This window comes from Podarcis tiliguerta, assembly GCF_965153285.1.
Source record: "Podarcis tiliguerta genome assembly, chromosome: 6".
NCBI lineage: Eukaryota > Metazoa > Chordata > Lepidosauria > Squamata > Lacertidae > Podarcis > Podarcis tiliguerta.
In genome coordinates, this window is record NC_139539.1 from 77,587,958 (window position 1) to 77,613,720 (window position 25,763).

The 25,763-nt window shown below is 41.5% G+C and overlaps 1 protein-coding gene and 1 long non-coding RNA gene across 6 annotated transcripts in view; both read right to left on the minus strand.

The window, feature by feature from the left end:
* Window positions 1–10,216: 10,216 nt before the first annotated feature.
* LOC310679686 lies at window positions 10,217–12,970 on the minus strand. Its single transcript, XR_014512473.1, has 3 exons — window positions 12,429–12,970; window positions 11,071–11,211; window positions 10,217–10,479 (listed from the first exon to the last, which is right to left on the minus strand). It is a non-coding gene; the product is annotated as an uncharacterized lncRNA (long non-coding RNA).
* A 4,635-nt stretch (window positions 12,971–17,605) lies between these two features.
* Window positions 17,606–25,763, minus strand: part of VAV3 (vav guanine nucleotide exchange factor 3) — a 205,487-nt gene continuing 197,329 nt past the window's right edge. For 3 of the 5 annotated variants that reach the window (XM_083445167.1, XM_083445166.1, XM_083445164.1), the window contains 2 exons: window positions 22,307–22,458; window positions 17,606–20,810 (listed from right to left, as the gene is read on the minus strand). In XM_083445167.1, coding sequence (XP_083301293.1) covers window positions 20,769–20,810; window positions 22,307–22,458 — 194 coding nt within the window. In that variant the 3' untranslated portion in view covers window positions 17,606–20,768. Of the gene's footprint in view, window positions 20,811–22,306; window positions 22,462–25,763 lie in introns of all 5 variants that reach the window. The other 2 variants (XR_014512441.1, XM_083445165.1) reach the window with 2 other exon arrangements.

A 25,763-nucleotide genomic window follows, 5' to 3' on the forward strand; every position in this document is an offset into this window, starting at 1 on the left:
ACATGTTGTTGGAAGGTTTCAAAGTACATTAGAAGGCCCACTGACCTGGTGAGAAACACTGCAGTTTGAGAAATGAAGCAGTTGAATGGCTATTTATTTATTTATTTTACTCAGAACATTTTAAAACTGCTCTTGAGCTACAAAGGATCCAAGGGGAGTTGCTTTCCATAAGATCAAGACATCATCTCTGCCCACAGGATGCCAATCTAAAACACATGACACTGGTCACGCAGGCAAGTTTTACCTTGGCACTAAGAGAGCCAGTGTGGTGTAGTGGTTAAGAGTGGTAGACTCGTAATCTGGTTCACATCTCCGCTCCTCCACATGCAGTAGCTGGGTTACCTTGGGCTAGTCACACTTCTCTGACGTCTCTCAGCCTCACTCACATCACAGAGTGTTTGTTGTGGGGGAGGAAGGGAAAGGAGAATGTTAGCCACTTAGGGTAGTGATAAAGCGGGATATCAAATCCAAACGCTTCTTCTAGCAGCTAGCCACTCAAATGTTCTAGGATCTGCCACTGAAATGTTTTTTTCATAGTGATGGAGGCAAATGTATCAACGCTGTTTGGCCGTAAGAAACCTATGGCACACAGTATTATCCAGGCTTGCCAGGAGCAACAATTGCAGTGGTGAAACTAGGGAGTTTTTAGAAAGCAATTTGGCAGAGATATATGGCCCTGGGCACCGGACAATGGTATAGCTTCAGCAGCCTATGCCATTACACTTAACAGGACAGGATTGGGCTGCTCAATGTACAAATACTGCATTGCACAATGGAATCTCCTAGGTGAGACATCTTAGTGTTTAAATATTGCTCTTTCATTAACCGTTTTCGTTCTTGCTTACTTTAATTCCAGTTTCATTTCATAATATTCTAGATAGAGATTTAAATAAGCAAAGGCTCTGGTATTCCTACATTTTTCTGACATGAAATGAATAGGTTAGTTTATAATTAATGCTTTAATTCCTGCCTTGCTCTACTCTCATATTGGGGCTGGGAGGGGGGGGGTAGAAATCTGGATGGCAAATTAAAGAGTGGCAACATTTAAGATTAAGTGATAATTTTATTAACTTCCAATAATTGCTACTGAAATAGGCCATTATTCCATGATATGTAATTATGGTAATATTCAGACCTGCTGAGGAAAATTAGGGAGATCTCAAGAGTAAAAATAATGTCCATTTTGTTCCCCTTGTCATAAAATTTTCCTCAGATGTAGTTTTTACTGTTCTTTCATTAGGGAACTAAAAATTCTGGTGGAAGGATGATTTATGAAAATTAAATGTGCAAATTCCATTTTTATCTGCATAATCCCTAAGACTCCCACATCTGGCAGAGTAACACTTTAAAAGTAGTGTTCACTTCACAGGGCTATTTGGTTTTTGGAAGAACTAGGGGCAGATTCCACATATATGGGCCTATGGTCCAAAGTCTTTGGATGCTTCCATGACCACTTAAACTGTCGGCAAATTTACTATGGAAAAGTAGTGTGTGGTATTGTTTTAACTTTAAGAAATCTGGTGCATTTTTTAAAAAATTGGACTGTCCATTCAGACCTTCTCCTGGAAAAGATAACCTGCATTGTGGCAGAGGATTTGCGGAGGCCTCTGAGCACCAGCTCGACCTAGATTGGGCTTTTCAGCTTTTGGAAACACATATACAATACCAGTTTTCATGCTTGTTTTCTCTTTTGGATTAGGACATTTGTTTTGGTGACAGCCAAATATCTAGTGTACTAATTTACATGACTGGAGTCACATGGATTTCCACCACCAGTTGAACACAGTTTTTCTTTTTGGTAATGCATCTTGGCACTGCTGCATCCGACTCTTGGCAGGGTTTTTGTACAGTAATCATAGTCAGCCATAAGTGTCATCAAACCAGCCATCTTCAAATTATTATGTAAAATATTATCCATCTAATTTACAAGTAGGTGTAACCAGGCATATTAACTCGTTAATGATTTTAAGGCTGCAAGCCTCCAACTGTTTTGGTTGGAGCAATTTTGTTGAGTAATTGAACAGGCTTACTCCAGAGTAACTTGTTGGAGGCTACAGGCAAAAAAAAAAAATCTGCTTTACCTACAGCAACAAACAAACTGTGAAAGTCAAATAAAGGAGATCCTAAATTATCCCAACGGAGGAATGATTCTCATAAAAGTGATTTTTAGCTGCCGTTTAGAATGCAAAGTTAATTAACGCAAGGCATTGGGATATATCTGGAGGACAATAATGCTTTAATAGAAACATTAATGTGCATCTTTTAGAAATAAATCGAGGACATATTGAAATATAGGAAGGATGGAAACAGTGAACAAAAAATAAGGAAAATGTCAAAGTAGCACATGACCTCATTGGTTGCATTCATGCATTCTAAGCTTCTATTGTCATTACATCTCTTAATCCATGGATGATTCAAGAGTATAAATGGAGATTCCATATTATACTCGTGGAGCTTACCAGGTGCCATTTTGACACGACACAGTGCAGCACTACATGGTTGGCCCTAAACATTTCTATACCCCAGAAAGGAATGCAAACCTCACCACTCATTCTCACTGTCTTCTCTTACCCAGAAGATTAATTGCAAGTTATAAGACAGATAAATAAATGTAAGATACATAAGTTTTTTCTCATTTGTTTGTTATACTGAGGAAGGTGCAAGGCTCATTGTTAAACCTGGAGAAAAAGGTGAAGGGTTTGAGAAAAGAGGGTGAGCTTAAGCAGACCATTAATGTATTTTACCTCTCTCAATAGCATTTTCCAACCCAATTTCCCCTAAGTCAGGAATAGGAGAAGAGATTAAAAACAATAACAACCACCTGGATAGAAGAAATGGAAGGAGATTTTCAGAGGAGAACAGCAAGCATGGGAAGAATTATGTGTCTGACTTTTTGGTTTTTCCTTTACAAATACCTCCTACGTTTGCACTGCCTTGGCAAACTCAGTACCTTGGTACAGCAGTCCCACAAAATTTACATGCATTTAACCTGTGCACATTTAGTTTTGTGTGTGTTGCAAGAAAAAAATCTAATAAATAACAATAAAAAGGGGGCAGGCATCCAGGAAAAATGACTTCGGCAATCCTGCCCACCATTGCATTGAATGTGTTTTAACTAGACACGATTTTGGCTTTAGGTGCAATCCACAGAATGCAACCCCTGCGAAAATTGAGGGCTTACTATAGTTCAACCTCCTCCCCGATACTGTTTCTGCTTGCTCGGGGTTTACACAAAATGCCTTTTATGCCCCTTCCTTTCTTGCCCACTGCGTAAGAACTACTTCACCAGCCTCTCTTTCCCCCCTCCAGTCAACTGACTGCTCCATACCTCCCATAGGTCAAGCAGTGAGAGAAATCCCATGTGTATGATACAAATGAGCCACCATTGAACAGAAATGTTAGAGACCTGGTGATCAAGGGAACCCATGGAGAGGTCAGGCCTCATTGTACCACAGGTACAATGTTGTTATCCTCAGTGCCAACCATAGAAAGGCGTGGTTACACATTACCTCAGATCCTTGTTCTCCTCAATCTTCAGGACTTCAGGAAACGACGATTCATCACTGGAAAGCTGCAAGGCCCATTGGCTCATATGTACCTTCTTCCATTCACCAGCAAGCACAGTTCTAGTCTGCTCTCTGTGTGAGAATTTTTCCACATATGAATCCAGTCAGGGTAATATCTCTCTTAGTGCTCATTGCACACAATGAGCAGTGGCTGTTCTTGTCCCACCACTGTGTCATCATAGGCTCATGTGTATACTTAATTAAAACAGTGGTGCCAACTGCTCAGCTAACCACCATCAGCTTCTATAAGTGTCATTGATTGGTTCAAGCCTGCTTATTTTTATTATGTCTCTTCCCTTATAGCTAGCTCATGAAGGAGACAATGCCTCTGTTCACTTGCTTCCAAATGTTCTTGCAGCAGGAAAGCTCAGCTTCCAGAGATGAAACAGAAATGCTGAGTTCTTTCAGGTGCTGTAAGAGTCTTTGTTGTTTTGCTGCAAATGACTAAACACAGCTGTCCATCTGCAAAATCAGTATACTCAACTGAGCTCACATGCATGCAATTAATATTTGAATGGTGGTTTCCTATCTTCATATTATTCTGAAGCAGAAGCAATTTAGAATTTACCTATTTCTGAGTGAATGCAACAGAGCTAAAAAAAGAAAGAAAGCAGTAATATATCTGCCTTATTTTTCAAAGAAACTGGACAGCTGCAAAGCATTTGACACCTTGCCCCCCTTTCGTTAAATTTATTAATGCCCACATAATGTGTGCTGTATTAAGCCTCTAAATTAATGTGTAAAATCTCTTGCACCTTGAGAATAAATTCATTTGCAGAGGCCTGGGATTCTGACATTATTGGGGTTTGATACATGGATATTTCTGCTTCCTAGAAACTCGGTTTTGAAGGACTCTCCATTTTGAATGGCCTCATAAATATATATTGAATTTAATCTTCTCAGATGTAAAACCCATTTTCCAGTTGTTTAGGTGGTTTGGGGGCTGGTTAGGAGAAACAGAATCTGGAAGTATTTTTGTTGTATGGAGCTAATTAGTTCATAAATCAACATGTCTAAGTACGGTGGAGATTACCCTCAAGCCAGCACAGAGTGAATTGCCGCACACATAACTGCACTTTTAAAGACCTTTTACCTATCTCTAATGTCCCCATCTTCTCAGACTATTAACTTTTCTGTAGCAATTTAGCTAAGTACTTAGTGGTAACTCAGCAGGTTTTTATGCCACTTCCTGTCTGGGGGACTTTTTTTGAGGGGGGGTACCTTCCTTCTCCTTCTTTCTGTTTACCTCATTCAGGCTGTACATTAATGCTCCACACACCTCAAAAGTAATTTTTGAAGTTCATAACCAGGCACACCGCATTCGGTGTGGAACTGAATGTACACAACACTTGATGAATTGTTGTGATTACTTGTAATATACCTCTGAAGGGTGACCAGAATGAGGTAACAACTGGGATCTCATACTGTTCCCAGCTGTGAGGGAATGTTAGCACCTGTGGTGTTTCTCGCCCCTGCCTGCCTGACCAGCTGCACCTGGCAATATTCCTGCATGTTCACACTTATTAAAAACGCAGAAACTGTATTCTCCTCCTTTGTGTTTGGCTAGCTGCTTCAAAGTAACTTTAGAGAGCCCTCAGGAGTTTCCTATCAGCCCTTTCCCCCAAACATAGGCACAAGGGCCTCCATGATTTTCCTCAGCCATATTCTCCCATGTAAACTAAGAGAGGGACAGTCTTGGGGTTCTTCAAGCCCATTGATATTTCCTCCCTCACACAAGTACCCTAGCTGCCAATTTCCTCTGAGGTGCATGAAGGGAAGAACTTTGCAAAAGCCCTTGGTGGAATTGACTTCACACAGGAGAAGTTTAGAGGACATTGGCCTGGGTGCGACTTGGGCAGGAGGCACCCCACAGTTTGTTTGTGGCCCTTCAGCCCTTGCTTAATGTTGTCATTTTAAATTAGTTGCCCACAAAGTCTTGGCAGTTTTACAATGCTATACAAAGTGAGTTTGCAAGTACAGTGGTACTTCTGGTTATGTACTTAATTCGTCCTGGACGTCTGTTCTTAACCTGAAACTGTTCTTAACCTGAAGCACCACTTTAGCTAATGGGGGCCTCCTGCTGCCACTGCGCTGCCGCTGCACGATTTCTGTTCTCATCCTGAAGCAAAGTTCTTAACCCGCGGTACTATTTTTGGGTTAGCGGAGTCTGTAACCTGAAGCATATGTAACCTGAAGCGTATGTAACCTGAAGCGTATGTAACCCAAGGTACCACTGTACGGGGGGGTGGGGGGGTAATGTATGTGTGCCCAAGTGAAGACCTCTGTGGGCAGATGAGTGGCCACTGGTGACCCCCTGCTCCAGAGGCATCTTGCAAGAGCTTTTGCACCCTGCAGAACTCCTGAAAGGGAAAGTGGCAACCCTACATGCCTACAAAAACACACCTCTCAGGCGCTGTTATACAGCATATTTCTTTAAGCACGTTTTCAGAAACAGGTCTTGTATATATGCATGGCTATGGAACTGGAGGGTAGAGAGCTTCTGCTAGTCATTTTAAGCAATACTGAGCTGGGTTAGTCAAGAATCTGACACTTTATAAGGAAACTTCTTGCAGTAGGAAGGTAGAGGCAGCCCAAGAAGTTTTGATGGCCAAGGCAGAATAGTCCAACTTGCAACTTCCCCATGGTGGTAAAGGTATCATTACAATAATAAAATAATTGTCAATTTGCTGTTCTTTAGTGGTTACCGTTCAAATCACCAACCGCCTAAAAGCCACTTCATCCCACTTAATAGTAGGACCAGGCCAGGTAACTGGTTCAATCCTCTCTTGTTGCCTCAGCCCTATTTCAAGTCACCAGTTCCAGGTGAGAACTCAGCAACTGTAACTGCAGCCCATTTGAATGGGCTTCGAGTCAGAAGGGGGGGGGGAGACAGTTCTACATGGGGAAGTGACAAAAATAACCCCAGAAGGCTTGCCTTCCCAGTGCCATTTCTTCCTCCTGCATTTCTACTTTTGACGTGCATTATTGCAGAATAGAAATTATCTTCTTTCAAACGTTCCCACAGCTACAGCACTGCTGGTGACAAATGTCTTAATTTCAAAAGCAAGGGCAGCATAGTGGATACCGTTTCAATCCAGAGGGAGAATGAAGTTCTCCAAATCAAGCTGTTTGCACCTGCAGTTTGCTTGCTTGTTTGCCTGCCGCCGCCGCAGTTGCTGCCGTCCGCTGCATCACCACAACCGTCTTAATCTACATAAGCATTTTGTACTGAACTATCTTAACTGGCGTGATTTTTTTTCTGATAAAAAGCACTGCCCTCCACCCCACCCACCCTCAGAACAATTATTTATGACACTATTGTGAGATAACTAGGCAGCCAACAGGGAAATATACTTGCTTTCTAACAAATACCAAATGTATTGTTACCTGTGCTGTTTCTCTCCATTCTTGGTTTGAAGTGAGCGTGAGAGCAGGTCGGTAGACTGAGCACTGGGTTGGGAAATAAGAGGGCTGGTTTCTAAGTCCATTGGTAGCAGATTCAATGAAATCTTTCTATTTCTTAGCCTTCAGCTGCAATCCTACATAAGCCTACTTCTGGCACAATTACATCTTACTAAACATGCCTAAGATTGGCCTGCAACAAATTGCTTTAGGAGTCAGCTAGGCACAGATGAACTGAGCTAGGCTCAATGGTCTAAACCACTGAGCCTCTTTGGCTTGCCGATCAGAAGGTCAGCAGTTTGAATCCCCGCTATGGGGTATGCTCCTGTTGCTCGGTCCCAGCTCCTGCCAACCTAGCAGTTCGAAAGCAGGTCAAAAAAGTGCAGGTAGATAAATAGGTACCATTCTGGCAGGAAGATAAACGGTGTTTCCAAGAGCTGCTCTGGTTTCGGTGTTCTGTTGCACCAGAAGCGCCTTAGTCATGCTGGCCACGTGACCCGAAAAAACTGTCTGCGGACAAACACCAACTCCCTTGGCCTATAAAGCTGCAACCCCAGAGTCGTCCGTGACTGGACCTAACTGTCAGGGGTCCTTTACTTTTTTTGGCACAGGTGAAGCCCCAGTTTAAGAGTTACCTGAGCCACTATCTGAGGCAAGCCAGTATTATCTCAGTCTGTCATATGCAGGTAGTAGTAACACAAACCTTCCTTGAAGGGCCATTGTGATAATGCATGGAATAAATTATTTGCAATGGGTTGGCTCTAGAGAAACTGGTGAAAGAGGATAAACAGGTGGTTTTCCTGTCCCATCCTCTCCCCCATAGGTCAGGGGACACCAGTGAACGTGGTGTCGTGTGGCATAGGGTGTGTGTGAAGGGGAACAGAAGGGTAACTGAAAGTCAAGCTGACACACCCTCCACGAGCAACATAAATGAAGGAGGTGCTTAATTTTTAAAGGCTCGGGATCGCTAGAGTATCATTTCCTCTGATTTAGAATCCTTGACCCAGCTCTATCTGTCTAGATGATGTTTGCGATTCCTCAAGGAATACCCCCTTTTTAACTTTGCAGATTATACCAACAAAACATGTAGGCCACCAAGGAGCTTACTGGGACCACAGTGTAATTACAGGTATCTAGTTGCCTCCTTTTGATTATTAAATATGTTAGAAAACAGGTCACTTTGGGAACCCGATGACCGCTCCTTATTCTCTTATGCAGTAACTGTAGCGTGCAGAGTGGATCTAAACAAAATGTCAACCACTTCAGTTATAGTTCTCTGACTTACCCCTTTCGGTTCTCTCTTTTGAGCGAACAGTGTTGTACTTTGCTTCCTCTCAAGAGATTTTTCTCGGTTTTGGTGCCCTATCTTTTTTGTATAAACCACTTTCACAGTCAAGCGCTATATAATTTTTAAAAAAACAAATATTTAAAATGCTCATTTTTGAAACTTAAAGGAAGGAATGAAACTAAAAGATGGCTGAGAGACACACAGTCCTGCTTTCTGTAATAATATGAACAAACTCTCTGCATATGTGACTCTGTCAATATGAAGTTCTCTCACTGTTACGAAAGCAGCTCTAGGAATGCTTGATTTCCCAACAATTCCTTCCTCCTGTACCTTTAACAGTAGCCTAGGGCTGGGAGTAGACAATCATAAAAAGAGAGGTTCATACAAAAGCCCTCATGTCTTTGCCATGACCCTCCTGTGCCAATGCATCTACTTACCAGGAAACCAGAGGTTTATTGTTAAGGAGGAAGGGGGCTGTATGCACAGAGTGCTCCCCCCAAAAAATAGGCCAATCAGGAGCGAAGGAGCCTTATGCATTTGCAGGGTACTGGCAGCATGACCAGCAGCTTCACTGGTGTGGGAGGCATGGGCAGAAGGCATCACCCATTTCACACATTCATTCAATGTACGAAATACCTCCCCAAGGTTGCCACTAAAAATGGCAAAGCCCTGCTGAGTCCCCCACTCCTTCTGTCTCCATAGCCTAGTTACGGGAATGATTGACATGACCGTGTGATATGGTGATGGTTTCTTTGGTTTCAATGCCAGGCTGGAGGATGAGAGAAGTGTGCATGGCATGATTTCACACATTTCCATAGCTGGGGTAACAAAGCACAGGGTTGCCATTTTCAGCATCAACCTTGCATGTGGTGTCATGACTAGGTCCGTGCACTTTCTCTGTAAGGAAGAGCTTTGCCAGACCGGCATGTATACATTTAGCAGCTTTTTTAAAGCAAAGGAGCAAGGGAAAATAGAAATGGAGAAACAGAAAGAGAGAGAGCCCGCCCCCGCCCGCACCTCTCTGTCTGTAAAGAAAGGGGAAAGGCACTGGGCAAAAAAGTGATATAATTGCAATATCATTGACCCATAAATCATAATAAAGTGAGGCCTTTGACTAAACACGACTTTCCATTCACTACAGAATGAAAGATAAACAGAAAAGGAGGGGGGGAGGGAGCAAGAAAACAATGACATTTCAAGCTCTCGCTCAAACACATTACCAAACTTTTTTTTCCCCTTTCAGGCCTGATTCGTCACATTTCAGCCATTTAAATGAACTCAATGTGAGTCAAATGTATAGCTGAAAGGATAAAACATTTGAGTATGTAATCTGTTTAACTAAGCCGCAGTACTTAAGATTGTATTGCTGTGGAAGAGAAAGAAGAGACTTTAATTTTCTCTAATTTGTCATGCTTTTCAGTAGCATTTGAATGGTTGCCGCAAGAAGGCCCTCACTGTAGCTTTTTTTTTTACTGTGCTCAGTTAGCTTTATCTTGTTCAAGTTGGGTGGAGGGTAGCCAGGTTTCCCAGTTTATGCAGTCAGTCCTCTATGTGAAGGGCTGTCTGAGGGCAGTCCTCTGTATGAAGGTGCCCTCTGTTTGAAGGGCTGCCTGTCCAGTCCAGTCTAGTCCAGTCCAAGCCCTGTTTAGAGATAAAGAACTGTAAGAAGGGAGAGCACGGTGTTTCAAGAGGCCTATCAACAGAGAGGACTCGGACAACAGACTGAAAAGGCACACAGGCCAGCTGTGTCTTTCCCACTGTGGTGATGTGCACCATATTTCTATTTAAATTATAGCAATTGTTTCTAAATTTGCATCAATACATATAAAATTAGTGTGCAATTTTATGCAAATCCAAGCCCTCTTTTATGTGATGCACAAGCAGCCACTACGCCAACGTTGATTGTTATTTAATAAATTGCACATGCCATTTGTTTGTATAAATAAAACCCTCAGCCTCATCAGCTCAGCTCTACCTCACTGTATGTTCAAGGTCACATCCACAGCATATACTCAATGCACTTGGCTTCCGCTAAAGGATCCTGGAAACTGTAGTTTATGCCCCACAGATCTGCAAAACCCTTAATAAAATACAGCTCCAAACTTCTTTGGGTGAAGCCGCTTGCTTGCTTTAAAGGTATGAATTTGATGTCATGGGAACAGAATATACAGAGAGGATAATGCATTGGTTTGTTTTTACACCCAACCATGGGTGAGCAAAAACCTGAAATGACAGGAATGAAGTGTCAAGACACAGTACTTTTTTACATTAAAAAACCCCCCCTCTGTCCCTCTGACTAAACTTTTCATAAGGGTGGCCCTCCCCTGCTAAATTTAGGGCTGCCAGATTACAACCTAAGGATGGTAATGTGAGGCAGTGGATGTTCTGTTGCTTCACTTGTAAGTACGCCTTTATTCGTGAGCAGACTATTCCACATGAAAAGGCCTAAGTCCAGGTAAAGGAAATTTTGAGCTCTTTAGCAGGTACAATATGTCTCACTCCCTTTCTCCATTCAGTTTGCTTTTAAATGCACTGATGCGAGAAGAAGCCCCAGGTTGCTGCAGCTGCTCAAACTAGTTCCTTTTTTTATGGTTCTTCCATACCCTCCAACATTCCTCAGATGTTCCAAGAACATTCCAAGCACCGGTTCATACCTCCTCCTCCCTGGGCTTGGCAGCAGCAGGGAGAGAAAGGGACATTCAGGGATGGCTTTCGTAATTTCGAGACTGTCCCTGAAAAATCAGGACACATGGAGGGCATGCTCTTCCGCCACCCCCTCCAACGGAAGTCAGGCAAATGGGGAGTTTTGCTTACCATTAAAGCGGATAGATAAAAGGAGTTGAATTTCTGTTTGTTGACATGACAGTTAAAGGGTACAGGAGCCTTGCCATCTTTCTTTGTGCTCATTTTTCCATTTTAGCTCACATGGACTGCAAGGGCATAAAAGTCATGCATCTGCAAAGTAGCAGAGAAGCACTCAGCAGACATTCAACAAGCACATCTCTTGCATTTCAGGCCTTCTCATGATCTCAAGTTTAGCTACACTGGATTGCCTCTAGATACAGTACTAGGTTCTCACCCCAATGCCATTTTTACCTGGAAATGATTCCCCATTTATTTCAATACTACTGCCCCCAGCATCACTGACATGTGAGCTTACAACTGCAGCTATAAGTGATCCCAACCATGTAAGCTCAGGAATTCAGCTGGGCTACTCCTAATAAGCATGTTTTAGGACTGTAACCTTAAGTGACAGTCCTATTCCTTTTATTGTTGCAGCAAAGGCAATACAGTACATGAGCAATTGTAGTTTTTCCAAGCACAGTGCTGCAATGATTGCAGGAGATGTACTAGGTGGATCCCTGTCCCCCTCACTAATGCCAAACTGGTAAAGGTCCAATTGTCTTTTCACCACTGTACAGGATAACCCAACATTCAGATAGCTAAAAGTGTCCTATTTTATTAAACCACTGAATTGTTTAACTGAGGCATGATTCTGAATCATGGAATTTAAAAATAATAGATTTTTTAAAACAAACAAACAAGCTGGCAAATTAATTACTACTCCCTTTCTTTTGAGCAGAATGATTTTCTTCAACCATTTGCTCTTGCTCAGGTAAGGCTGACATCTTGTGGTCACCAGGAACATTTCAGTCTATTAACCAAACATCTGTATGCCCCCTCAGATACAAGCAAGCATGCTAATGACTGCATTATCATTTAAACAAAACACAAAACAGTCTGGAGCAATGTAAGATGCAATTATTTCACCTAATTAGATCTGGTGCTGGTTTCAGTCCTGGATGCTGATGAGACAAGCTGAAGCATAATTGGAAAGATTAAAATGCAGCTATCGGTAATCTGGCTGTTTGGTTAACTAGATTATTTCTTGCAAGGTTTGGAGAATCCTAAAGTGAAAACTATTTTGGGAAGGAGGGGAGGGGTCAAAACAAAAGAAGCATATAGTATGTTTGCAGGGCGAGTAAATGCAAAAAGGTTGTTATTTTTTAGGCAGGAATTTTGGCAGGTACAGTTTGACTTTGACATGCTGCAAGGGATGGAAAAGTTGAACCAGCTGAGATTCATTATTCTCCAGATCAATCAAAGATGTATCTATGCCAGATATTTAAACTAACTTATTATTATTTATTTCAAAATATCTACCCACACACCTACAGCATTTTCCCTAGTGGCATGCAGTTAAAAACATTCTGTATAGCTGATGGAATCCAGTTGCTTTCCTTGCAGGTCCCCTGGTAGCTTCTGATTCTGCAGATGCCTCTGCCAACAAAAAAGAAGGGGAGGCAATTTTTGCCCCAATGACAAATTTTAAAAAATCATATTCCGATAGTTGGGGGATTCTCTGGAGCAGGGTAGAAGATGGTGTGAAGTTTTGCTGAGTGATGAACAGACCAGCAAAAATTGCTTCCCTGCCTCATCCATTTGTGGAGGCACTCACTTGATTAGAAGCCCTTCCAGCGGCGCAATGGGAATTGATTGACTTCTACCCAATACAATCAATAAGATGTGCTGCAGCTTGGGTGTTAGATGTCCTGGGATGGTTCCCAAGTCTTGTGTGATGCTACTGGAACAGTACGTGTAACAGTGGAACACACATGACCCCTTCATGTTCCTGATTATTTGAGAAAGTGATGTGGTTGTATTGGGCTTTTTCTAACTTCTTAAGAAGGCATCCGAGTTAAGCTGAGCCCAATTACAAATGATGGTCTGCCCACTACTAGACTGCTTGGTAAAGCCTGTGTGTTTGAATGTTTCCGTGTTGCATATACGGTATGCACAAGTGTGGGGGTCGGCTTATGGGTGGCACAAATCCACACAGCAAATATTCCCCATAAGTTACAGCGGGGACTGCAATGTTGCAACGGGGATGCTACTTTTGTATTTCTTGTTTCACAATAAATGTAATCATGAGTGCTATAGTTCAAAGAAGACATAATGAGAAAGGGAAAAGGAAAGGGAATTAGGGTTGAATGGAAGAACATTTTGCCAGTTACTAGTTTGATCTGGAAAACGTTTAAGAGAAGTAAGAGTGTAAAATGTTTAAGGCACAAGCAGTGGGAACTGGAAGAGGGAAAGTTAAAAGCATCTGGGTACATTACAGGGCTATTCAGTCCAGTCCACAGAACACCCAAAGTGCCTATAAAATGCTTGGCAATCCAGGATTTCTTTGGCTCGTTTTAGTGGCCATTATAAACCCACACATCAAAACAATTCTTGGTTAATATGGTAGGTAAAATTTGAGTGCAGGGGAAGGACGATTGCAGACAAATGATATCAACTTTGGGCTACAATTAGTACTTCATTGCTCTTTAAACTGCCCAAACGTTAGCACATGACAATTCTGACAGTTTGACAAAGATGTATGTGTAGCCTTGCCAATGCCATGCAGGCAAATGTCACTTATGTCGTTATTAGAAATCGCCCTTAAGCTAACATCGTATGTCTTTTTGACAAGATGAATGGTTGGCTTCTGACAATGAATAATTTTCATTTATACTGGAAGAAAATGTTATAAGGCTTCTTCAATTAAAGAAATGCATATATGGGATTGCAGATTATTAATTAAGAAAGTTATGCACGTGTTCAGATATGGAGGTTATCTCTTTGTGGTCTTCCAGAAGATGATGACAAAAGGAGTATGCTTATAACCATATTTACTCAAATTTAATGCTCACCTTTTTTGGCCAAATTACATTGCAAAAATTAAGGTGTGCATTAGATTCGATGGCACATTTACATTTGCCAGCAAGTGATTTTTTTTGTTTCAAGCTTCTGAAAACTGAGGAGCGTATTAGATTCAACAGCGCATTAGACTCAAGTAAATACGGGTATACTGTATTGCTGGATAAATGCTTATTATCATCTGACTCAAGTATTTGTTGTGTTTATAAGTACCATGTGAAGCACAAGCTTAAGAGTTAACACCTGGCCTGCAATTATTCTTTATCATTTAAGTGACCTAAGTCTGTTCATTTAGCACACTTGTGATAAATAAGGAGCTTAGGACAGTGTCCATAGGTCATCTTTATCCTTATAAAGAAAATATGCTCAGAGAAAGCTATATCCAATGCTCAATAGCCATGGCATCAAGGTAGTGACTTGCATCTTTGAATGCGCCACCAATGGAACAGTGATATAATCTCACATCAACTCAAATCCAGCACTCCAATACTCTGTATCCTACATCACACTGGCTCTCATTGCCCTTTATTGGTTACATCTCATAATGGGCAGAGATAGTGCATGTGTATATATATATATAACACATACAGCCACAGACATGCATACATGCATACAAAGCAAGAGACAATAGGATTATAATAAACTCCTAAATGCCTTCCAGTCATTTCAATTTGTCATTGGGCAAGGACTCAGAGGATCCAGTCTATGAGTTGAAACACTGGCACAAGTGCAAAGACTCAGCTCTGAACAATCCCACAAGCACTGCAATTCCCAGTGTGTTTTTTTCTTCTCAGTTATGGGTCATGCATTTATCTCAAAATATTCCTAGCATACAAAGCATGCATGAATGGATGGACGGACAAGTGTAATTTGATATGTGTTCATTTCTCAAGAAAAGATACAAAATGTGTCCTCCGTTATGCACTCTCATCCTACCAGAACTCAGAGCCAGTCAATCACATCTGACTGGTAGCAGATTCAAGACAGTTAAACACATTGTTTAACTTACATAGCTTATACAAAGTCATGGAGGACAGGTCTAATGGTTATTGGTCATGATAAGGTGGAACTTCCATGTTCAAAAGCAGTATTACTTTGAATACCAAGTGCTGGTGACAAACCATGGGCAACTACTAGTGGTGGTATCTGGCCCCCTATGGTTTGAAAAAGGATGCCGCTACCATAGATAGATCTTGGTCTAATCCTGCAGGGTTGGGTTTATTATTATTATTATTATTAAAGATTTTATTGATTTACAAAAGTGTGTGCAATGTCTCTCATTTTTCCCCCCATGTAACATTTTTAGATTATGGGATTATATGACGTATTTGGTTGGCAATGTAATATGCTTCTATGCTGGGGATTCCCCATCCTCCTTCTGAGGTGGGGAGGTGCAGGAATTTGGGGCTTATTCTTGGTTTTTTGCGTGTAGTTTTCTCTGCCATCTGCGGAGTTGGGTTTGGGGAATCCAGATTGGGAGGGTTTGGAATAGGTAGGTTAGTTTTGGGAGGGTGATCAATTTGATCATGACTATTTTGTTTGAGAGAGTGAAATTCATGTTGTTCCATCTTTGTAGGTTTTTGTTTATTTGTCGCCACAGGGGCTTGTAGTTGTGGAGGTATAATTTATTGAGGTTTCTGGTTATTTGTACCCCTAGGTATCTGAACTTGGTGTGGCAATCCTGCAGGGTTGTTCTCATGTTTTCTTGACTCTGTGATAATTTGCTAATATTTTCTGGCTTCCAAAATGAGCAATTTCAACATCATCATCATCATTATGAAAGGAAGATGAGAGTGTTCCACATCAGCAAAGCCTTAAAAAGAAAAGAAAAAAGACGACTGTATTTCAGAACTGTGTTTCGCAGGGACATAAAAGAAGGCTTTTAAAAGCCCAGGGAATGATTCCTAGGGTTAGAAGATCTTTTCAGATTTGAACTCGTGTGTCAAAAGAATGGAGCTATGAAAGAGAAAGAGATATTTAGCACAAGGTATCTTGTTTAGGATCTTACTGATGTGGCAAATCAAGAAATTAACGGATGAAAGGTATGGCTAAGCAATTAAGAGTAGTATAAGAAAAATATTCCATTAATTCACAGTGATGACATAGATCAGCAGTTTTCAAACGTTCTGATTTCAAAAGAATTTCTTTCTGCATTAGCTTGTTCAGCACAGCACCCCAGCTGTGTTGCAGAGGATTCTGGGTCTTGTTCTGTGGTGTATACTCAGCTCTTGTGAGGCCCTGTTTGGCCCACTTGAACACACCAAACAGTCCTTAAAAATCGAAGAACTGGGCAATTAATAGTGGCGGGCAATACTGATTTTCAGAGAAGCTTATCTGCCATTGTTGATGAACCCTTGATGCAGTTTCTGGTGGAACCTCTGACCTGGATCCACAGGAGGAAATGTTAAGTAAGGAGCAGCTATAATTAGAGAGTAGCCAAAATATCACTGAGGTACTTCTTTGGCTTGAATTTAGCAGAGGCACAGTACAAAATGCCCCCTTAAAGTCCTCCCCAAAATTATTTTGCTTTTGTTTATTCTGTCATTGTTCATAGCTACAAAAATTGCCTCTTTCTCACAGCCTCAATGCACTGAGCAGGAAAGTAAGGGAGCTTTTCCCAATTGCCCAAGCAATTGTGCTCACTAACCTCTGGTCTTTGAAAATACATATAACAAACAATCCCCACCTCCAGCAAACATCCTTTGCATATACTGTACAATGTAAATAATAGTCAAACATTAAGCAGGTTTGTGTAATAGCTTAGAGTTGATTGCATCAGTTAGGTGTCTTCTACGCTCCACCTTAATAGATTGTCCCAGAGTGATTGGTGGGTACCTGGTAATTAAGGGGACAATGTCCTTTCCAGTGTGCTGAATAAACCTGTGCAATGCCATATCAAAATTGCTTTCAGTCTTTTATGTCCCTGGTTGCTCTAAGACTCTTTGTTAGTTTCCCCATAAGGGCTATATTCCATAGTCTATCCCAGGCATAGGCAAACTCGGCCCTCCAGATGTTTTGGGACTACAATTCCCATAATCCCTGACCACTGGTCCTGTTAGCTAGGGATGATGGGAGTTCTAGTCCCAAAACATCTGGAGGGCCAAGTTTGCCTATGCCTGGGTCTATCCCATCATGCCTCTACAATTAAGTTAGTAGCCATTTTCCAATATTGTGTTAGTATATTTCTTAGCTGCAGACTTGCAAAAAATATTGTTTTTATCCTACTTCTCTGTTATAAAAACACACAAAGCTGCTTACAGAGATTAACATAGTGAAAGAATAAACAATAAAAACTAAAAATGCACAATACCAATGATAAGACCAAAGCATTTAAGAACAGCAGATTATAAATAAAGAAGATTGGCTTCTTCCTTTTCTCTTCCCACCTACCCCAGCTGGACCAACAAATAAATGACGAAAGGAGAGCTCAACTCTGCAGCCCATGGAAAGAGCTGTGAAGCTGGAATTGATGTTTCAGCTGAGCTCTGATGGCCTCATATATAAATATAACTGAGCCTTACAAAACAATGCATAATCAAGTGTTCAATATGTTTCTGGAAAGATATGAGACACGTTAGGAATAATAAGGAACCTTTACAAAATAGCAAGCCATGCCTTTGCGATATAACCAGTCTTAAGATCTGAGTCATTAAACAAGAAATTAACCAGTTTATTAATATATTCACATATTTACACAATATTACAAATTAAAGTACTGCCCCAGCTCCCTGAGTGAGAGCAAGGTCAGGCAGAGAGGCAAAAAGAAAATGCATTGCTGAAAGAAGGGGGGGAACCAATGGCTCTGGCATATTAAATCTTTGGTATTTGAAATATAATACAATGCAGCATTTAATTTATTCAACACAGGGCATTACAAACAACAACACAACAAGCACAGTCCTGTCCAGAGTTCTGTAGGTGCACACACAGAGCTTCAGAATGACTCAGCTCCTACATTCGCTATCCTGGAAAGAGAAGAGAAAGCCCGGCAGTGCAAAAGGTTTCGTGTTGGATTGCAAAGTCACAATCCAGAGACTCTGTTCAACCCTTAAGAGATTTGCAGCAGTAAAAGAAGATGGAGCCTTGGTCCACCCTTACCCTCTCCTCCCCTACCCTCTCCTCCCCACTGCTGTGAAACAAAGAGAAGTCCCTCCTTGTTCTAATGGGCAGGTGGAGAGAGTGATTTATGGAACCAATGGATGAGCAAGGTGTTTATCTGTGGTTGAAAACTGACCACTTCAGTTGCGCATACCAAGCTGCTTCTCTTCTCTTGCTGAAGTTAATGCAGAAGCTGTTTCACAAGTGGAAATCCCCTGCCCCTAAAGAACTGCTGGGCCGAGGTGCATGAATAGGAGGGAAGTATTTAGATATGACATGACTTCACTGAGTTCCATTAAGCCCCTGAGTTGCAAAAATTAGCAAACAGCAACTTTAGGTTACCTAAACTATTAATCAAAATCTTTTCTTGAAAAGATACATTTCTTAATCTTTACCTTAAGCTGATTCTCCCTCTACAAGACAGATAAACACTGATGACACTGCACAATACGTTTCACAGACCTAGAGACAAAACCATATCCCATTAAAAGTCAGCAATAGCTTTTGGTAAAACAATTTTGCCCATTTAGAGAACAAGTCCACTAGACAAAACTAGTTAGTACAGAAAAAAAGCACCAGGGGAGCATTCCTAATCTAACATTTAAGATCAGGTCATTTTATAAAATACATTTCTGCAATCTTTTACAAATGCTGCAGCTGGTTCCACCAAAATAATGTATTCAATAAAATCAAAGTTGACATCATTTTGAACTTCTGTATGCTACAGGTATACACAGAGATATCCTCTTTGCTTGATGACAAGCTCCTTAATGGGGGCAGATTGGAGAGGGCTTGCAAATTCTGGATCAATTGGCAACTGAATGGCCAAGCATTCAACTAGAGGCAAGTGAGCATTAGGAATGGCAAGGGGGAGAGAGGGACAGAATGGGCTGTGTGCACCAAGTTGGGATGGTCTTTAGGCACAATACACAACCTTGTGAGATGAAACAAAGATCTCCAAGGCTTCTGCTAATTTTATGGGTAATGACACTCAGGCAAAACATCAACCAGAGATGTGTTTTTCCCCCCACTGATGATGGATCCAAGAGGCCCTCCCTGTTAATCCAGAGTGCTTTTGCACATGCAGGAACATTTTTTGGTTTTCACTTTTGTTCACAGCTTCTCACAAGTAGGGAACCCATGGTGGAAGTATGCTCTGACCTTCAGAAGCAGCTTCTTGGTGAAAGAGGTACAGGTTTGGGAAATTTGGGTCCTCAATCAGTTCAGGAGCACCTTTGGATCCCACCCTATGTATTTGCCAGACAATTTGCTTGAATATTTTCTCGTTAAGTGTTGAGTGTGGTATCCTTGTCTACTGTTCTAACTCTTGGGATCTGGGCCTCAGGAATTACTTGCTCTCCTATACAGTTCTGCACTTCTGCTCTCTGCCTGACAAAACTGAGGGATGGAACATGAAAGCGAGAACCCTGAGAGATCTGATTGTTGGTGTCCTAGAAATTGCAAGGAGCTTATTAACTTGTCCCAAATATTGCAGTTTACTTTTATAGTGAAAAAAATCTGAGTCCACCCCAATAATGAAAGCCAGTGAATGAGGAAATTACCATTTGTCTCAGAAATAAAGCACAGTTGATCTTGGGGAGGGGTGTGGGAGAGAAGGAGGAAACATCTCTCACAAATTGCTTTCTGTAATAATATCACCTTCTTTAAGTACACAGCACAACTTTTTATATTATTACTGGTCCCACTGAGACAAGTAAGGCAACTGGAGAGAGAGGGATCTTGCATATTAGCAGAGCTTTCAGTAATGGCCAAGGTAGAATATCAAACCATGCCCAAAGATTTATGTATAAAACCATAACATCTCCTAGGTACATGGAATTTTGCAAAATATATGGGCGTATGCATTTTAAAATCACTGTTCTGTATGGGATATTTTGTGCTAGGAATCTGTAACCTTAAATACTATGGAATCCCTTTTTCTAACACAACTGTATGGTAACCCACCAAACACTTCCTGAAGTTTGCTGTTTCATAAAACTTTTTTTTAAAAAAAGGAAAAGACACAGACAAGCCAGTTAAAATGACCCATCGAATTAAAGACTGAACTCCTTTGTATTTTTCCTCCCCAGAATTACACACAGAGCTGTGTTGAATTTAGCTTAGTCCCCATAAAGTGTGTTTAGAGGCTACATCCTTGATGGTTATGCAGTCATTGGCAAGGTTAATTGCTGCTGCTGGATATTTCAAGACAAATAATATTGACCACATGACTACTGGAATGCTAAAACTCCCCCCCCCCCACTCCTCCTGGAAGGTATGAAAGGCAACAATAAAGCAAGCCTTCATCTCCTAATGCCATCAGAGATGTTAGCTAACAGGAAAAGAAAAAAGAAACGAAGGTTAGTAAATAGATACCCATACTTAGTATTCAATGTGTACAGCAGGATGGAATGAAAAGAAGCATTTTTTAAAAAGTCTGTTTTGAAGTGATTTTTCAGGAAGGTGAAGTTAGAGTTTTGAACTGGTCCCCAGTGGTGATGGGCAGGCAGTTTGCTTCTTTGCACAGATCTGAGTGAGATATTAATCTGTCAACACAAACTTCTTCAGTAATCCCAGTGTTAAGACTGGAGGGTTTTAACAGACAGGAGCGCTGCATTTCAAATACTTAACAAGACGAATAATGCTTCGCAGATGGCTGAAATTCACAGTCCCTGAAGTTTATGATCGAGAGTACCAGCTAGGACTCCAAATCATTCATCCTCTTCTACGTACGTTGAGGGAAACCAACCCACCTAAAGGGAACATCAGGAAAGAAAAGGCACAACATATTAAATTGATATTCCTTTGGCACAGGATAATTTTCTTTAGAACCCACCTGTTCAAATTAGGTATGATTCACAACAGTGAGAAAGGGGATGAAAAGGGTGCGACAAACTAATTTTTGTGGCAAAGCATTCAACGTCTCTCTGGATAAAGATATCAAGTTAATGACCCAAAGCGTGCAAAAAATAAAAATATGATCAGAAATAGGGCTGACTGCCAACATTAGATTTAGCAGTTCAGGAACTTTTGGCATTCAGCTGAGACAGGAATACAATCACGCTAAGCACAGACTCGGCAAATGAGACAGCAGACCTGCTTGTACCACTTCAAGCAGCAAGTGGGCACTCATATGACTGTGTGTGTGTGTGTGTGTGTGTGTGTGTACACCCTCCACACAGAAAACTGAGGGTTAAATTACACTCACTGCATAGTCAATAAGGACAGTGAATGTACTCAAGACATTGAACACTACTCAAGCAAACAAAACAGTGGCTGAAGCATCTGTCTTGCTCCTAAGACAAGCAATGGGACTGGAGGCATCTTCTATTAACTGCATTGGCTTTGCACTGTCTTTGAGAAGTGTTTCACATGGTCACATACAGTTTCCCACGCTTTCATCATGCCTAGAATTGATTTCCACAATGTGCTTTATGGGGCGACTGTCCTGAAAGACAATTCAAATGCTTAAGCTGGAATTGCAATCAGCAACACTTGATATTGGTTTGCTTCCAGACTAAATTTAAAGTGCCAGTGCTTACTTTTATGCCATTTGTGGCCTGGGGCTCACACATCTTTTGAGACAGCCTCTTCCTGGACAAGCCCTGCTGCAGCTGAGTTCTGCAGTTTGGAACCACTTCCAGGTGCCTTTACCTCTGGCTCAGGAATGAACTCACCAGTGAGGTAGAGCTGTTCCTGGTCTCCCATAGAAATGTTTTGAAAGCTATATTGCTGCTGCTTATGCCATTTTAATTTGCCGATTGTTGAGCACTATTCATTTTAAGTATTTTATTTTCTAGTTTGGTTAAAGACCCTAACAGTGCAACCTTGGGCATCTCCGCTTAGAGTAAGCCCCTGCTGAATACAAAGGGACTCAAGGAATAGCATACAGTGGTACCTCAGGTTACATACGCTTCAGGTTACAGACTCCGCTAACCCAGAAATAGTGCTTCAGGTTAAGAACTTTGCTTCAGGATGAGAACAGAAATCGGGCTCCGGTGGCGCGGCAGCAGCAGGAGGCCCCATTAGCTAAGGTGGTGCTTCAGGTTAAGAACAGTTTCAGGTTAAGTACGGACCTCCGGAACGAATTAAGTACTTAACCTGAGGTACCACTGTATTTCAGCTCAAACCTCAGAAAGTTAAGATAAAAAATAGTTCAAATAAACAGAACAAAATTAAAGAAGCATTTGCTAACATTCTTCAAAGCATGAAATATACAAAAAGTATGCTGTCAAAAACATGAACCTACCCTTCCATTTACTTCACCTCTCCACCAGCCATTGGCACTAATCTTGGTGTAAATTTTGACCACATCTCCTTTGACCAGGGACAGTTCCCTCATGTCTCGTGCACAGAAGTCATAGCGGGCAATCGCTATACCGAGAACCTTGGGACTCAGCACTGCTTGGGAACACAGGAAGGCAAGATAATTAGAAATTCACTAACTGCGTAGCTGTTGAATTATTTCAGCACGGCATACAACTGTAGTACAAGTGCAAGCAAATGTATTTTTAAACACAAAAATGCAAGCTGACCATATGAAAAAGTGCAAAAGAAATCCATTCAGTGTGATGTTTTCTTGACTAGACTTTTCTGTTTGTTTGTTTGTTTGTTTGTTTTTGTTTGTTTGTTTGTTTGTTTTAAACAAAGCCAAAACAGAAACTCAGAAAAAGTAGGGGAAATCATCCTAAATATACATTGACTGGGAACTGGTCGTAGGTATTATTCTACACACACCCTGAGGCTTTTGCATGTGAAATGTTGGGAGACCCTCCCGAGTAACATGAAGGGTTGCAAAAAGAAAGAGAAAAAAATCAGCACTTTTGCACACACACACACACACACACACAAATTGCTCATATATGGGGCTCATTGGATGTTGGTCATTCTGTTGAAATAAACAGAACATATTTCTAAGGACCTCTGCTTAGGTTCAGGACGGTATAAGTAATTAGACAATCCCAACCTATTTTTTTTAAAAAAAATCACTTCACTTAGCAGTACAGCAGTATAACCTCAGAGAAAGAGCCTTAGAATTAAAAAAAAGTTTCCACTATAAATTTGTGTTGCTGTTTTTATCATGAGTCATTCCCCCCATTCCTCGTCCTGCGATTCTAAGCCTAATTATTCTAGGCACACTTTCCTGATAATAAGACCCCATGGAACTTATTTCTGAGTAAATATGCATGAGAATGCACTGTAAGAAACAAAGGGCATGGGCCAGTCAAATTTGTTTTATCTCTTTGTAAACTGCTTTTAAGCTTTTTAAAACAAAAAAACAATCAAGTGCTGTCATGTATTATCTTGCTGAGATTCCTGCATTGCAAGGATAATCCTCGGGATCCCTTCCAATTCTACAATTCTCTTATTCTATGTATAAATTTAAATAAATAATAAATGGCTTTTAAATTCCCCTCTTTCCCTCCTCCCCGCCCCCCCCCCATACACAAATACACACACTGCAGCTATGTGGAGTATTATCACAAATGAGCACCTCCTTCCCACACAGGCTGGTGTGCATATATCAGTGGGGCATTAATGATCACAAGCAATCAACCAGAATCTTAAAAAGGATGTAACTCACACATCATCTAGGTAGCATGTTATCTAGCCTAGCACCAGCCATTTGACCAGGTAAGGCGGAAGGAGAGAAGGAGCTGCAGAGACCCACTGTTTGGTCAGCTGAGACACTGGCAAGTTCTGCCTCCTCCTCTTTATGAACTGTTTCCACTCCAGCTGTTCCTTAAAGGTAAAGATACCCCTGCCCGTACGGGCCAGTCTTGCCAGACTCTAGGGTTGTGCGCTCATCTCACTCTATAGGCCGGGAGCCAGCGCTGTCCGCAGACACTTCTGGGCCACGTGGCCAGCGTGACGAAGCTGCTCTGGCAAGCCAGCACCAGCGCAGCACACGGAACGCCGTTTACCTTCCCGCTGGTAAGCGGTCCCTATTTATCTACTTGCACCCGGGGGTGCTTTCGAACTGCTAGGTTGGCAGGCGCTGGGACCGAGCGACGGGAGCGCACCCCGCCGCAGGGATTCAAACCGCCGACCATGCGATAGGCAAGTCCTAGGCGCTGAGGTTTTAACCACAGCGCCACCCGCGTCCCAGCTGTTCCTTACAAGATCTATTTAACTAGCTGATTCAATTTGCTTTCCTCCCTGCATCCCTCCCCAACCTTTTCTTCCTTTTGTATAACTTCTCTTAGATTGCAAGCCTGAGCACAAGGACTGACTTACTACTTGTACAGAATCACTGTAGAGTTGGAAGGGGCCACAATGGTCACCTAGTCCAACCTCCTGCAATGCAGGAAAAAAAATTGTCCAACATGGAGCTCGAGACCACAACCCCAAGATTAAGAGTCTCGTGCTCTAGCGACTGAGCTGGAAGTGGAGGGGATGTTACTTCAGTCTGGAAACCCTGTTTTTGTTGTTCTTGAAGGGCAGGGTAAGATGCTTGAGATAAGTAATTAGATGACAAAACTGAACATTGTTGTGCTCATATTCAGGAATGAAGCCATGCAGAAGATTAAAAAAAAAAAAAAACAACATGCAAGGGACCAGGAATTGGACTGAATAGTGCTATTAAGTCAATAAGAATTATTTGCAGCATTATGAAGAGTTTGGATTTTATATCCTGCTTTATCACTACCCTAAGGAGTCTCAAGTCAGCTAACAATCTCCTTTTCCCTTCCTCCCTCACAACAAACACTCTGTGAGGTGAGTGAGGCTGAGAGACTTCAGAGAAGTGTGACTAGCCCAAGGTCACCCAGCAGCTGCATGTGGAGGAGCGGGGAATCGAACCCGGTTCACCAGATTAAGAGTCCACTGCTCTTAACCACTACACCACACTGGCTCTCAAGTGCTAGCAACCTAAGCCTGGAAACAGCAGGGGGGAATACATTATAAAACATCAACAACCAAATCAGTCCACAGTTAAAAATTATTAGAAAATAAAAATGTTTTAAGCAGCTAAAAATATATATTCTGATGTTTTAAAAAAATCCTTCCTTGACAGGAAGAAATCAGTGGGTAGAGCTAAGAGGAAAGGCATGCCACAATCTGCATTTCCCTACTTTAAAAATATCATTGGCACAATGTCCAAGCAGTTCAAGAAATGATGGGGTGTGGACCAAAGTAATGGCTGCTGATCCTACGGTGGAGAAAGAGAGACAGAGAGAGGCAAAGCCACTCCCTTCAAGCTAGTCTTAGAAGTCAAGCAAAGTGACTTCATGCAAATTCCAACTAGAGCAGTGAAGACAGAAAGAAATTTCTCAGATCACTGCAAAAAATGATTCTTGGGTACAAAGGCACAATCATTATCACAGCAAACTGAGGAGGGGTGGTGGTGGTTACATTTATTGAACCCAAATTATTTCATCATAGGGGGGAAAGCACTTCCACCACCCAGCCACCACCCCAACAAAACAAAAAGGCCATTGCAGACAGAAGAACTGGCTTTCCCCAATTTAAAACCACAAGAGTTATATATAAAATGGCATCCAAAGGAGAAAAATATATAGACAGCTATGATGAAGATCATCATTTGCGTTCCAAAATTGCTGCACATGCTTTTGTGTCATAGTTTATTGTGGACTCATATGGTACCAAAAGGCAATATTTTACACACTGCGGCAGTTTTCCCATAACAGTAATAGATACTGTACTTTGGGGAAAAAAAATAACTGTACACACTTCAGTGACCAAAA